The sequence below is a fragment of the Mesocricetus auratus genome, unplaced genomic scaffold, assembly GCF_017639785.1.
Source record: "Mesocricetus auratus isolate SY011 unplaced genomic scaffold, BCM_Maur_2.0 Super-Scaffold_100019, whole genome shotgun sequence".
Lineage (NCBI taxonomy): Eukaryota > Metazoa > Chordata > Mammalia > Rodentia > Cricetidae > Mesocricetus > Mesocricetus auratus.
In genome coordinates, this window is record NW_024429200.1 from 11,332,287 (window position 1) to 11,345,986 (window position 13,700).

The 13,700-nt window shown below is 42.6% G+C and overlaps 1 protein-coding gene across 2 annotated transcripts in view; it reads left to right on the forward strand.

Annotated features, from left to right (window-relative positions):
- The window catches only part of Ube2h (ubiquitin conjugating enzyme E2 H), an 82,185-nt gene that overhangs the window by 55,273 nt on the left and 13,212 nt on the right, over positions 1 to 13,700 (forward strand). Inside the window, exons 4-5 of one of the 2 annotated variants that reach the window (XM_040728662.1) lie at positions 2,178 to 2,217; positions 3,292 to 3,344. The exons of the other annotated variant lie outside the window; for it this stretch is intronic. Coding sequence (XP_040584596.1) covers positions 2,178 to 2,217; positions 3,292 to 3,344 — 93 coding nt within the window. The remainder of the gene's footprint in view (positions 1 to 2,177; positions 2,218 to 3,291; positions 3,345 to 13,700) is intronic. 2 annotated transcript variants of the gene reach the window in all.

Sequence of the window (13,700 nt, forward strand, 5' to 3'; positions counted from 1 at the left end):
GGCATGCAGCGCCTCCCTGAGCACGTCAAGTAATCGGGAACCTTCCTCTCTCCCTAGTCTGTTTCAGTGCGCACTGCAGCCATGGCTCTGTAGCCTGTGAAAATACCTTTGCAACCTTGATATGTGTGGCTCAATAGAATTTTCCCCTAAAGCACGGAGTACTTCATTTAAGTAGTACTATATCATCAATCTGTTACGTAGTTTTGACTTGTTTAAATCCCGAGTATTTTTAATTTATTCTTTGGCAAGTTTATACGTGTATACCTTGTATTGATCATATACACTCCCCACACTCCCTCCTGCTTTTCCCCCAAATTCCCAGTGTGCCTATCACCTTATGACCTCTCACGTCCTTACGTCAGCACATTACCGAAGCACTCCTGGCCCTCCTCTACCTCTTAACGTTCTTTCTGCCTCCTCATCCTCCATGTTTCTGAACCTTGGTGTGGGTCCTTGGGGTTTGAAATGTCGTCTCATTTAGGGCTGAGTGTGCGAGCAATAAGCATTTGCATTAACTACTGTGCACTGGAGAAGGAGATTCACCTTCCTCTGCCTCCTGAGTGCTGGGATTAAAGGCGTTCGCCATTACATCCAGGCTGGGTTTCAGGTGACTTTAAAAAAAAATAATGAATTTTATTTCATGTGCAGTGGTGCATCTATGTCTGTATAAGGGTGTCACGTCCCTGGAACTGTAGTTACCAACAGTTGTGAGTTGCCATGTTTGTATGGGGAACTGAACCCAGGTCCTCTGGAAGAAAGATAGCTCTTAACCACTGAATCATCTCTCTAGCCCTCTCCTCCCCCCTTTCTAAGATGCCTCACTGTGTAGCCCTAGTTTACCTGGAACCTCACTATGTATACCAGGCTGACCTTGAACTCAAGAGATTCTCCAGCTTAAACCTCTGTGGTGCTGGAATTAAAGGTGTGCAGCAGCGATGCCTAACTGTTACAATGTTAACTTCTAGTATTCTCATAGCTTAACCTGGACATGTGTGTTAGTTATTAGCATTTTCCTAGGGTTACAAGGAATTTAACCCTAGGAATTTTTTTCGTTTAAGGTATGAGCAGTTCTATTATTAGCTTGGGATATCTTTTAAGCATCCCTAATTTTCCTTTTGAAAAAATTAATATTGATGCAGACTTATTTACACATTACAGAACTTTCTTGCTGTAATGGTAAATAAAACTTTAATCAGTTGAAACATTGAAGTCCTAAAGATGAATTAAAGAGTGGGGTTGTTATTTGGAATGGCTAGAGCAAAGTGCCCGTGCTTTTGTGTTCTTATCCTGATTTGAGGGATGCTGTAATGTTTTGGGAAATCACTTAAGGCTCCTCCTGAGTCTGTGGCGTCTGTTTCCATACCCTCTCTTCTCTTTCCACATGTGCTCTGATTGTGACCATACTTCTATACATCACACTCACTTCTTGTCTCCTGGCCTGCTGCTACAGGGACCTGAGAGAATAGTGTGCAGCCTCATTTTTGTACCCTAACAAAATGACTGCCAAGTAGGCGCTGACAAGCATCTTAGGAAGGAGCAATCAGAACTGTGGGGAAAGTTAAATCTCTGGCAGATTCAGCTGTCTTTCCTCTACTCCCACCCCTTTGGTTTGTCAAGACGGGCCTTCTTGTGGAACTTCCCTGGCTGACCTGGAATTTGCAGAGATATGCCTGCTTCTACCTCCCAAGTGCTGCAGATTCAGCTCTCTTAGAGAATACATTTTAAAGTCCTGCCATATTGCTCGGGTGCCCCAATTGTAATCAGAATTTGACTGAGCATAGAGACTCACAGGAACTGCTTTGGTCACTGTTGTGACATTTTGTGGTTTGGAAGTGGTGTTCTCCTAACTGAAGCAGCTTCGTTCACGTTTCACTGTGTGGCCAAAGGACACCTGTAAATATGCTTCTGAAGGTCAAGTGTGGACCTCCAGTAAAGCTCCAACAGTTCAACTCTTTGAACATTTCTTAGCTTTCATTGTGGCACTAGTTATAAATCACTTAATGTTATATATTCTGTTTTGGCAAGTTCCTTCATGTTTCAGAAGACAGTTGCTTTTAAGATATTTTATACAAAAAGCTGCATGGTCCCAAAGTTTGTCTCCAGTCTCCAGTACTGACAAGTTAAAATTTGATGTTCTCTGCATACTTTGTGCTGCTAATTAACATCTCTTTTTGCAGGATTCATGAATAAAATTTTCCACCCCAACATTGATGAAGCGTAAGTAACTATTTAAAAATGTTTAAATTTTAGCAGCAGCTGTTCTCGATTTTTTAGAGGTCATCTCTCTCACTGTTGGGGACGTAGCACTGTGTGAGTGGTCCTAGGGGTGTGATTGTCTAAGCCATTGAGGTTCCAGTGCAATTATTGATTGTACTGCTGACATTTTTCCCGTTTTCATGACTGCCTTTCCATGTCTTTTGATAGCCATCTCAGTCTTATGTGTGGACCCAACTCAAACCTTTGTCCGCATACGGATTTACCGTTTCAGCCCTTAACATATTTCTTAGTTCTTGAGAGACAGATTATGAATGATAATTTTAGTTGATCTTAATTATCTATTGCTTAAGGACTGTTACCTGTCTTGTCCTTCTACTGCTGATTATTTGGACTATACTTTTTCTTTGTCCAGCTTCAGCTTTTGCTGCATAGGAGATTTTTGTGAACCTTGTATGTGTAGGTTACATGTCTACATTGTGGCCCTTAACCTTTAATACTTTGTGTATCCACCATCCTAGTGACAGGATGTTCTCTTATGTAACCCCAGTAAAGTAGACTCAGGAATTTAGTTTGATGCAATACTTTTTATCTAGTCTGTAGTGCAGTGATGTCAGGCTCCATGCTGCCTTCCGTTGTCAAGTTCCTTTAATCAGGATCAGTTCCTCAGCCTGTGTCTGCTATTAAGTTAAGGTTTTAAGAAATGAAGTTATTGTAAATTAATTAATATTTAATTTGCGTTTGTCTGTTTTTCTTAGGAGACTCAGAATATGCACACGCTTGACTGTATAGTGAAATTCTGTCCTTGGGGAATCATAAGGTGTATCTATCCTTGTTCCTTGGGTTAATTCTCACCACCTGGTTCAGGTGTTTTCTCTTCCTATGTTGCTCTGGTTCCCTGTTGGTTGTATCGAGGCACAAAGAAGCTTGTAAATACCTGTGCTTCTCATCTCCTTACTCCCACCTGCATCTTACAGGCTGTTACAAAGTGTTTGATAAAATTAGCTGCCTGCCGGAAACATGCAACTAGATTTCTGATTTTTTTTTAAAGTGCCATTTTTTTTCCATCTGTTTCAGGTCAGGAACTGTGTGTCTAGATGTAATTAATCAAACTTGGACAGCTCTCTATGGTGAGTTTGGCCATGGAATATTTTTTTGGAGATAATGAGACATTGCCTCAAAAGAATGACTTTTCTTCAGTGGTTAATATGTTGTGTTGGGATTGGGAAAGAATTCTGAGGGGCTGGGTATGAAGGTTTGCTCAGTGGGGAAAAATGGGTGGGGGGAGGGAGATGGCTCAATGGTTAAAAGCTCTTGCTTGCTACACAAACACGAAGACTGGAATCTGGGTCCCAGAACTCATGAAAATGCAGGTGGGCAGGGGGCCTGTCTGTAATTGCAGCCTCTTGAGTCAGATGGGATTCCCTGTGTAAGCTGGGTAGTGAACTAGCCATGTCAGGGACCTCTGATTTGACTGAGAGACCCTGCCTCTGTGACTAATGTAAAAGGAACTCAGGCACACATGAAAATGGAAAAAGAAACAGTTTGAAGTACAAGCTTCAGTTTAGTAATGCAGACTTAAAATAGTGCAAGGCTGAAGAGATGGCCCAGGAATGATTAAGAAGCTGCTCATGCTTAGGACCTGAATTCAGTTTCCTGCATCCATGTCAGGCTGCTGGCAATTGCTTGTGACTTAAGCTCTGGGAGCTCTGATGCCTCTGGCCTCAAATACCTGCTTTCATGTGAACGTACACACACACACTTTTAAACATGTTTTTTAATCTTTAAAACAAAAATTCTGTGGGCCAGGTGTGGTGACCCATACCTGTAACTCCAGCACTCAGGAAGTTGCTGACTGCACAGGGAGATTGATTGGAAAATTTAAAACAAAAACAAAAAAGAACTAATAGAATTTGTAAGATTGTGAATTAAAAGTGCAGTAATGTTTTCTGTATATAAACACACGCATATGCAAATGTTTTTTTATGGGTATATCCTGAAATAATGCTGTGGTGGACATTCCAAGGGTCTCTGAGCCATCCTTCAGTTCTGAAGTGGAGAGTCATCCAGTGTAGCAGATGACTGAACCGGCTCTTGAGAATGCTGTGTTGAATATCTCAGAGGCATGAGGAATAGCAAGCTTTTGGTCCCTGGGCTTGATGCCTGCTTTGGGAGCTGAAAATAATTAAAAGTCTATTTAAAGTGAAATCAGTGATACTAAACAAAATAAATGTTTTTATTTTTACCCACAAGTCCAGATCCACAGTCATAATTAGATACTCCCTTTTCTGTTCCTACCACATGAGCTTTTCCTACCCTGCTGTTAGTAATCTCCGAATTCATTTTACACTTCTCTCATACATCCCACTTTGACTTGGTATTGGAGAGAGAGAGAGAGTGTGTGTGTGTGTGTGTGTGTGTGTGTGTGTGTGTGTGTGTGTGTGTGTGTGTGTGTGTGTGTGCGCGCGCGCACACACACACACTGCAGGAGTGCATGCAATTATTTGCTCTGCTAGATTGTTGCCTACCTTAGAGACTGTTTGTTAGGTGTGTGTCTGATTTGTCCTTAAGTCCTGGGACTTTTAACACAGTGCCTCTTCACTAAAAAGGGTTGCAAGAATGACTAATAGGGAAGAGTTGCTGAAGGCCCAAGAAAAGGAGAGAAATGTCAATTGAAGCTGCATTGTCCAGAGATGGTTTTCTTAAAGACTTGGGGGGGAGAGCCTTTAACCCCAGAGCCTGGGAGGCAGAGGCAGAAGCATCTCTAAGGTTGAAGCCAGCCCAGCCAAGAGACCTTTTCTCAAAAAAAATTTAAAAAATTTAAAAGACTTGTGAGAAGATAAGGAAAGGGGGTAAATGGGAAGAGTTGGAGAGAGGAACAGAAAAGGAAAAATGATGTGATCGTATTATAATCTCGAAATATAAAAGAAAAATTTTGAAAAGACTCGAGAGTTATCGCTGTGTCTACCCACAGCCTAGAGCCACCTTTCCCAGAAAGTTAGTAGATGAGACCACTGAGGACAGTGAGTCTCCTTATCTCTGTGGCTATCCCTTTGTTCTCCTTGTCTCCACCTCAGGCTTTGCTCTCGCAGAGACGCCTCCTTTCCTAGCCAGCCCATCATGGAGCATCTTGTTTAGTGTATGTTTTAAAGCTGTTTACTGGATCGCAAGCTCCAGTAAGAGCAGGACTTCATAAATTTCGCCCATTTGCAACCCCTTGTATCTCAAGAAAGACTTGTTTTTATTAGTATCGTTTTTGTTTGTTTGTTTTTGTTGTTGTACCATGTGTCTATCCCCAAACTATGTAGCAGCCCAGGCTGGCCTGGAACTTGCTCAGTAGACCAGGCTGGCCTGGAACTGCTTCCTGACTGTTGAGATTAAAAGAGAAGCTTTTAAAGATTTCTTTATGTTTAAGAGTGTTCTGTTTGCATGCACATTTATACCACCTTCATGTGCAGAGCCTGTGAAGGCCACAAGAGGGGTCAGATTACTTTAAGCAGCCTTGTAGGTGCTGAACCAAGCCCAAGGCCTCTGCAAGAGCAGCCACTGTCTTAACCACTAGCCCCCAGCCCAAGAAATTGTTTTGTGACCCTGGATATATGCAACAAATATGCAAATTAAACATCTACTGGTAACAGAGACTCTTTGTTGTTGTTTTGTTTTGTTTTTCAAGACAGGGTTTCTCTGTAGCTTTGAAACCTATCCTGGAACTAGCTCTGTAGGCCAGGCTGGCCTCAAACTCACAGTGCTAGGATTACAGGCATGCACCACCATTGCCCAGCTACAAAGGCATTTATTTTAAAACAATTTTAACATGAATATAATTTTTTATCATTTATTAAATGAAAGCAAACTTGCATGCTAATGGAGATTGATGAATTTGTGTATTTTTAAAGAATTTAAATAATGATTGAATATTTGATACTACCAAGTGTTGAGCATCTAGGATATTTTTCAGAGTTAGCTGATAATTTAGGTCAATATTGAAAAGGCCACCTTGATTAATATATAATACAAGATGACAGGTACGTTTAGGAACGTTTCAAAAGATATTAGAACTTGATACTTTATGCTGAGGACTAATGGTAGAAGTAATGTTTTTTGTTCTTAAACCATTATTTGTACAAGAACAGAAATCTTGCACAGTAAAAACATCAGGTTTTTTTGGGGTTTTTTTTTTTTTTTTTTTTTTTTTTGGTTTTTAGGAGACAGGGTTTCTCTGTATTGTTTTGGAGGCTATCGGTCCAGCCCAGCCTCGAACTCATAGAGATCCGCCTGCCTCTGCCTCCCGAGTGCTGGGATTAAAGGCGTGTGCCACCACCGCCCGGCAAAAACATCAGTTCTTAACACACTGAAGTCTCAGGCAGCATTCAAGGGCGGATAGCACAACAGCACGTGCGGTGCAAAGTACACGCCTGTGTGCAGCCAGGGCTGCAGTAAAGTTCACAGTGCAAGACAGGCACGCACTGCTGAGGTCTTTGACCCATTGCACGTCTGATTCCAAGTCAGTTTTGGTGGTTGCATTTTCTAGAATGCTTAACTTTTTTTCCAAGATACTTACTTTTTTTTCCTCCCTTCATACGGGGCCAATATCCACAGTTGTAAGAAGCTAATAATAGAGGAGGTTCTTATCTTGGTATTTTTACACACATGCTTCTAGAATAGTACCTGCTATACAGTAAGTCTCAACTGTTTGTTGGGCTAAAAAAAGACAAGGGTGATTGTGTGTGTGTGTGTGTGTGTGTGCGTGTGTATCTGTGTGTATCGTTGGTCAGTTATGTGAAAGCTATCTACAGAACCATCAGTCTGATTTTTATGTTTCTAGGTTTGTCTGCTATGAACACTCTTTATGTACCCTTTTGTGGTGGCTCTCTTCAGTTTGCCTAGTCTTAGAAGGCTCATCTCCGTTACAGCACGTGTCAAATCTTGTTGCGACTGAATATTATTCTGTTGTTACCACATTGTATTGATGTGTTTATCAGATGATGGGCATTTGTGTAGTGCTTTGGTAACTGCACAAATGTTTTAAAAATGGAGATTTATTTGATATGTGTATGGGCATTTGGCCTACATGCATGTCTTTGCACTGTGTGTATTCAGTGCCTACAAAGACCAGGCGAGGGTGCCAGATGTTCTGGACCTGAGGCTCTGTATGGGTGCTGGGAGCAGAGCCTGGGTTCTCAGGGAGCAGTCAGTCAGTACTCTACCTGCTGAGCCATCTCTCCAGCCCCTGTGCACAGATCTTGGTGTGCGGGTCTGCTTGCTTTTCTCTTTGTACTGCTGCGCCTTTTAATTCCCGTTAGAAGTTGTGAGGTTATCAGAGACTAAAGTTCCATCACACCTACAAAATATTAGCATATGTTCTTGTACTCTCTCGTAAAGCATTAAATAAGCAGCAAGTGCTAAGCCACAGTGGTCTAAGAGAATTGAGAGTATGTTTCCACAGTGAGTGTCCCACAACACAAGTGCCACTCTGACGTAGTGGCAGGTAAGTGCAGGAGAGCATAGGCACTTCCAGAGTGTAGTCAAAGGTGAAATGAGCATAAGAAGATTGTTCTGAGCTTTGCTGTAAACAATGGCACCTCCATTGGGAAGCAGGGGTGGAGGTGGGCAGAGCTCTGTGAGTTTGGGGTTAGCATTATCTACAGAGTGAGTTCCAGTACTATAATTAAAGCTACACAGAGAAACCCTGTCTCAAAACAACAACAACAACAACAAAAAAACAAAGTACAAAGGTTCCAAAATTTTTTCTAACATAAGATTAGATAATCAGAAAAGAATGGCTTGCTAACATAAGTATTATATGCAAAAGGCTTAGCCTGGCCCCCAAAACTTGTTAAAACACTACAGCACCTACTTCTGAGTACCATGGAGTGGGAGGCAAGGAAGAAGTTGGCTGTAAGTTTGTAGATTTCCTGCTGTTCATTGTGCCAGGGCATGTGCTGCAGAGTGGCCACAAGTGTGTTTAGAATAGCAATTCCAGCTGAAGTTTCAGATCTGTACTTACCATAGCACTGTTCATGCTAGCAATAAGTTTGGTCCTTCATCCCCTCTGCCAAATAAAGCCAGTTGCTGATGGCCCATTTTACTGGCATATTGCTTCTGTTCTCATCCTTTGTCTCTTTGCCAAATACACATGAAGCTTGTTTGGTTCAGAAGTTCCAAATTGGAATGATCATAATTTAATTACCAGGTAATTTTATATTACTTAATATTGCAAGAGAATTAATTACAATTGGTAATGTGGTTACTTCTGTAAAGATGATGTCATCAGTATAAAGTTCTCTAGTATTTATCTAGTAGTTATCTGATGTACTCTTAATGACATTGAGAGAAAATAGCAGATGACAAAATTGATTTGCTCTGTATTATAGCATAATAGCATCTTTTCTTAAATCCCTTCCTGCTCTTGCAGACTTCAGTGATAAAAGCACTGGAAAACTTCAACTGCAGCCAAGGGGATCTGGATTTCAGTGTCAAAGACAAATGAAATTTAAGAATTGGTGGAGGGTCTGGAGAGGGATGACTCACCAGTTAAGCTCACTTGGTGTTCCTCCAGAATTTGTTTCCAATATCCACATCAGGCACCTCACAACCTACCTAAAAGCCCAGCTCCAAGGATCTGTGTTGGTGGGAGGCAAGAGAAGTGGGAAAATCAGCTTGATGAAAGCTGGAGCCATCTGAAAAAAATGCTTCCACGAGATTAGCCTGTAGTTATTTTGTTGTTGTTTTGAATCTTTCGTAGTTTGGATGTAATTGGCCCCCATAGTCTCCTAGGGAGTGGCATTGTAAGCCTGTGTGGCTTTGGTGAAATGGGAATGGCCTTGTTGGGGGAAGTGCCTCACTGAGAGAACAGGCTTTGAGGTTTCCTATGCTTGGGATACAGTGAGTCAGTCGACTTCCTGTTCCCTGAAAGCCACCACACCCCCTATCGTGATGATAATGGACTGAACTCTGTAAGTGAGCCACCCCAGTTAAATATTTCCTTGTATAAGAGTTGCCGTGGTGATGGTCTCTCTTCATTCACTGCAATAGCAACTCGAACTAAAATGATCTTTTTTCCTTTTCTTAGCCCCCCCCACCACCACAAACACACAGTATTTCTTTATGTGCCCCTGCCTGTCCTGGAAATCTCTCTGTAGACCAGGCTGGTTTGAACTCACAGAGATCCTGCCTCTGCCTCCTAAATGATGGGATTAAAGGTGTGGGCCACCACCACCTGGCCAACTTTTTTCTTGTCTGTCTCTATTTTGAGGCAAAGTCTTGAGCCTTGGCTAGTTCTCAAGTACTCAATTAAAGACTGTACCATCATACCACCCAGCTCTATTTTAGTCTTTATCCACCCCTAACCCCCAAAGTGGCTACCTTATATAGTAGATCGTCCCATACCTGACTGAGTAAATGAAATGAAATTTCATGGTTGGCTTTATTCTGAGCATGGTAAAAATTCCTGACTTGTTTGCAAGTTGATGGTGGGATTTTGAAAGGTCAGTGGCTGGTTTTTCCCTAGTAGTTAAGGATATGAATAACATGATTGAAATCTTGAGGTGACCACAGCTTACTTAGCCACAAATTTGAGTTAGCAATGGCCAGAATCCCAAGAAAAGATATCTCTGTAAGTCACAGAGGAATCATGGGTTCTAGACCACAGGAATTGATGCCCTTTAGTTTTGGTTCATCCTTTTCCCTGTCTAGTTGTGAATGAGATATATTCCTCCCTCCACTTTCAGCTTGTATTACAGAAAAAGACAGTGACTGGCTGTGACTGTCCAGGTTAGTTAGTCAGACGTACATGCCGCTGTGCTTGGTCCTGTTTATGCTAAGAATAGTGTCCTGGCATGCGGGGCACTGGAACTTGCCTTTGAAGAAGAAAATGTTGATTGTTTTCAGAGAGCTTTTTCTGGCTGTCCAGCATGACTGAGACATGGGGTGGAGTCATTTTATCAGGGCAGTTACAGAAAGAAAACCTAACCAAACTCCTTTCTGGGTTCTATCTTACTTACTTTTCTATTGCTTATAGCCAACGCAACCAATAAAGGAAAGTATTTAATTGGGGCTTGCCTACAATTCAGAGGGTGAGTCTGTGATGTCATGGCAGTAGGCGTGGCCTGAAACAATAGCTGAGAGCTTACTCAAGACCCACTCACCCACCCCACCCTCTCACCCACCCCCTTTCTTATCTGCAGGTGAGAGGTGGAGAGGGACCTGGGCCTGGCAGAGACACCCCTCCTACAAGGCCACACCTTCTCACCCTTCCTAAACATTCCACCCCTTTGGGGGCCACTCTCATTTTAGCCACTACAGACCCCAAGGGCAAGGGTATTTAGGGAACCCACTCCTTGACCAGAAGGGAATGGATTTTTTACAAAATTAATTTTAGGTATGTCAGATCTGATAAAACTAGAAATATAAAAGATCTATTAAAAGATTTATTGCTTTAATATTTTTTGTTTTTGTTTTGAAGACTTATTTATTATGTATATAGTGGTCTATCTGCATGTATGCCTGCACACCAGAAGAGGGCGCCAAACCCTATTATGGATGGTTGTGAGTCACCATGTGGGTGCTGGGAATTGAACCTGGATGTCTGAAAGAGCCATCTCCCCAGCCCTGCTTTAATACATGGGTATTCTATCTGTATATACAGCTTTATGCCAAAAGAGGGCATCAGATCCCACTGTGGATGATTGAGAATCGCCAGTGTGTTTGCTGGGAATTGAACTCAGGACCTCTGGAAGAGCAACCAGTGCTCTTAACCATTGAGCCATCTAAACAGCCCTGTTGTTTTAATATTCTAAAACCATGGGTTGGCTCCCAGAGTGAGTCTACAAAACTAATTCTTTGGGAAAGGTGGGTGGACAATGTCTCACTTAACTTAGTAGCCTTGGTTGGCTTGGAATTGAACTATATAGACCAGGCTGGCCTCAAACTCTGCTTCTGAGTGGTAGGATTAAAGGTGTGTGCTACCATGTGCCGTTTACAAAGCTAATTCTTGTTTGTTTGGAGGGTTATTTACTTATCTTTGTTTGTTTGTTTGTTTTGGGGCAGACTTTCCCTGTGTAACAGCTCTAGCTGTCCTGAAACTCACTCTGTAAACCAGGCTGGCCTGGAACTCACAGAGATCCGCCTGTTTCTGCCTCCCAAGTGCTGGGACTAAAGGCGTGTGCCACCACTGCCCTGTATCTGTAAATCACAACACACTGTTTTGTTTTGTTTTTAAGGGGAGCTGCACCTATGGCAGACCTGTGCCAGACTTGTACAGCCATAGGATGGGTGGTAGAAGGACGGGGTGGGGGGTGGCTCTTGAAAATGGAGGTGTGGGTAGGATGATTGTGCACGTGCATGGAGGGGAAGAGCAACCCTGCTGCTGTTCCTAACACATTTGGGACAGGGCTTCTCTCCTTGGTGGTGTATAACTTCAACAAGTAGCAAAGCTAGCTGGCTGACACGCTCCAGGGATAGGCCTGCCTCTGCAGCTCATCTCATCAGCGCTGGGATTACAAGTGTATGCCCAGGACTTTTTCATGCATTCCGAGAACTCAAGCTCAGTTCTTTGTGCCTACAGGCAAGCGCCCTACTGACTGAGCCACCCCCAGCCCTGATGCTTACTTAGTGTACAATGATAGTATTTTCTGCATTGAACCTGAAAAGAAAAGAATTTGCAAGTAAAAGTCCAAGTGGTTGCTAATTGTGGTTTCAGAGAGGCATCCACAGGATTTTGCTGGTGTGGTTTGAGACAGGGTTTCTCTGTGAAGCAGTTCTGGTTATTCTGGAACTTGCTTTGTAGACCAATAAATAGGCTGGCCTCAAACAGAGATCCGTCTGCCTCTGCCTCTCAAGTACTGGGATTAACGGCGTGCGCCACCACCACTTGTCCTATCCATGAAAGAAAGAAAGAAAGAAAGAAAGAAAGAAAGAAAGAAAGAAAGAAAGAAAGAAAGAAAGAAAGAAAGAAAGAAAGAAAGAAAGAAAGAAAGAAAGAAAAACCCAGCCTAGGGCTAGAGGTTAAGAGCACTGACTGTTCTTCCAGGGGTCCTGAGTTCAATTCCCAGTAACCACATGGTGGCTCACAACCATAAGTAATGAGATCTGGTGCCCTCTTCCTGGCCTGTGGACATACATGCAGACAGAATACTGTATATATAATAAATAAATAAATCTTTAAAAAAAAACAACCCAGCCTAATGGACACTGTCTCATAAACAACCAAGAAAAAAACATTAGCCATACAATTCCTCTCCTGTGCATCACTGCGCTTTAAGAATTAGTCAGCTGCATGATTATTTAACATAGCATTCCTTAAGAGATACAGGGAGCTGGCATCTGTACTCTGATGAGATGTCACATTAGTACACTATTTTAGGCTAGTCCTTTGCTTAGTTTGAAATGTGTTTTATAGTTGTTTTAGTGCTGTGTGAAACATCCTGATTAAGAACAGCGGTATTATACTTCTCTTTTTACAGGTGAAGAAGTTGAGGTGCGGAGAGGAGAGACTTAGAAGATCAGTGAGCAAGTTAGTGGGGGCCTGAGATTATTAGACTTGAGGCTTTCACCCATTATTCATTATTCATTATTGAGGAGCAAATATACCCGTCACTGAAGGTAGTGTGGCCCAATGGGATTTGCCAAGTCAGATATCCACGGCGCGTTTGCTGATAGTTGCTCCTGCTTGCTCTCCTGAGGCAGCCCCTTAATGCCTCTAATTAGATCTGCCTGGAGAATTTGGTGGTCACAGTAAACAGGAGAAGTGGTGAGAAGGGGGTTCAGGGAGCCAGGCATGGTGGCACCACCTTTAATCCCTAGTACTCTGGAGGCAGAGACAGCAGTCTGTGAGTTCCAGGCCAGCCAGGGCCTCCTCAACTAGAACTTCTTCAGCTCCACACCCAGATGTTTAGGATTGAGCCAGAGACCCCCACACACAAATTCCCACTCCCTTCCTGCCTGCACTGTGGGGACAGCAATGAATGGTATTCCCTGACTGTGTGTACACAAGCTTGGATATGTGTGCAGGATCCTCTAGGGCTTTTTTACTTTTGAGAAACATTCTAGGAAAGAAATTCGTTGTGAGAAAGGATGTTCATAATCTCAACAATCAGGAGGCTGAGGCAGGAGGATCACCAAGAGTTTGGAGACAGTCTGAGCTACAGAGTGAGATCCTGTCCTAAAATATTTTAACAATAAAACAGTGTTTGTTGTGAATTTTTCCTAAGATGCCTGCTGTCATTCTGTCGTTTGCTCACTTAGTTTTGGTTTTCAAAACGAGGTTTCTCTGTGTAGACAAGGTTTCTCTGTGTAGACAAGGTTTCTCTGTGTAGCTCTCTCAGTCCTGGGACTCTGTAGACCAGGTTGGACTCGATCACAGAGACCTGCCTACCTCTGCCTCCCAAGTGCTAGGATTAAAGGTGTATGCCCCCACTACCTAGCTGTCTTTATTTCTTAGTTTGTTGTTTGGGACTGCTCTGCCAGCACCTTTGTTTAGGGGTTTT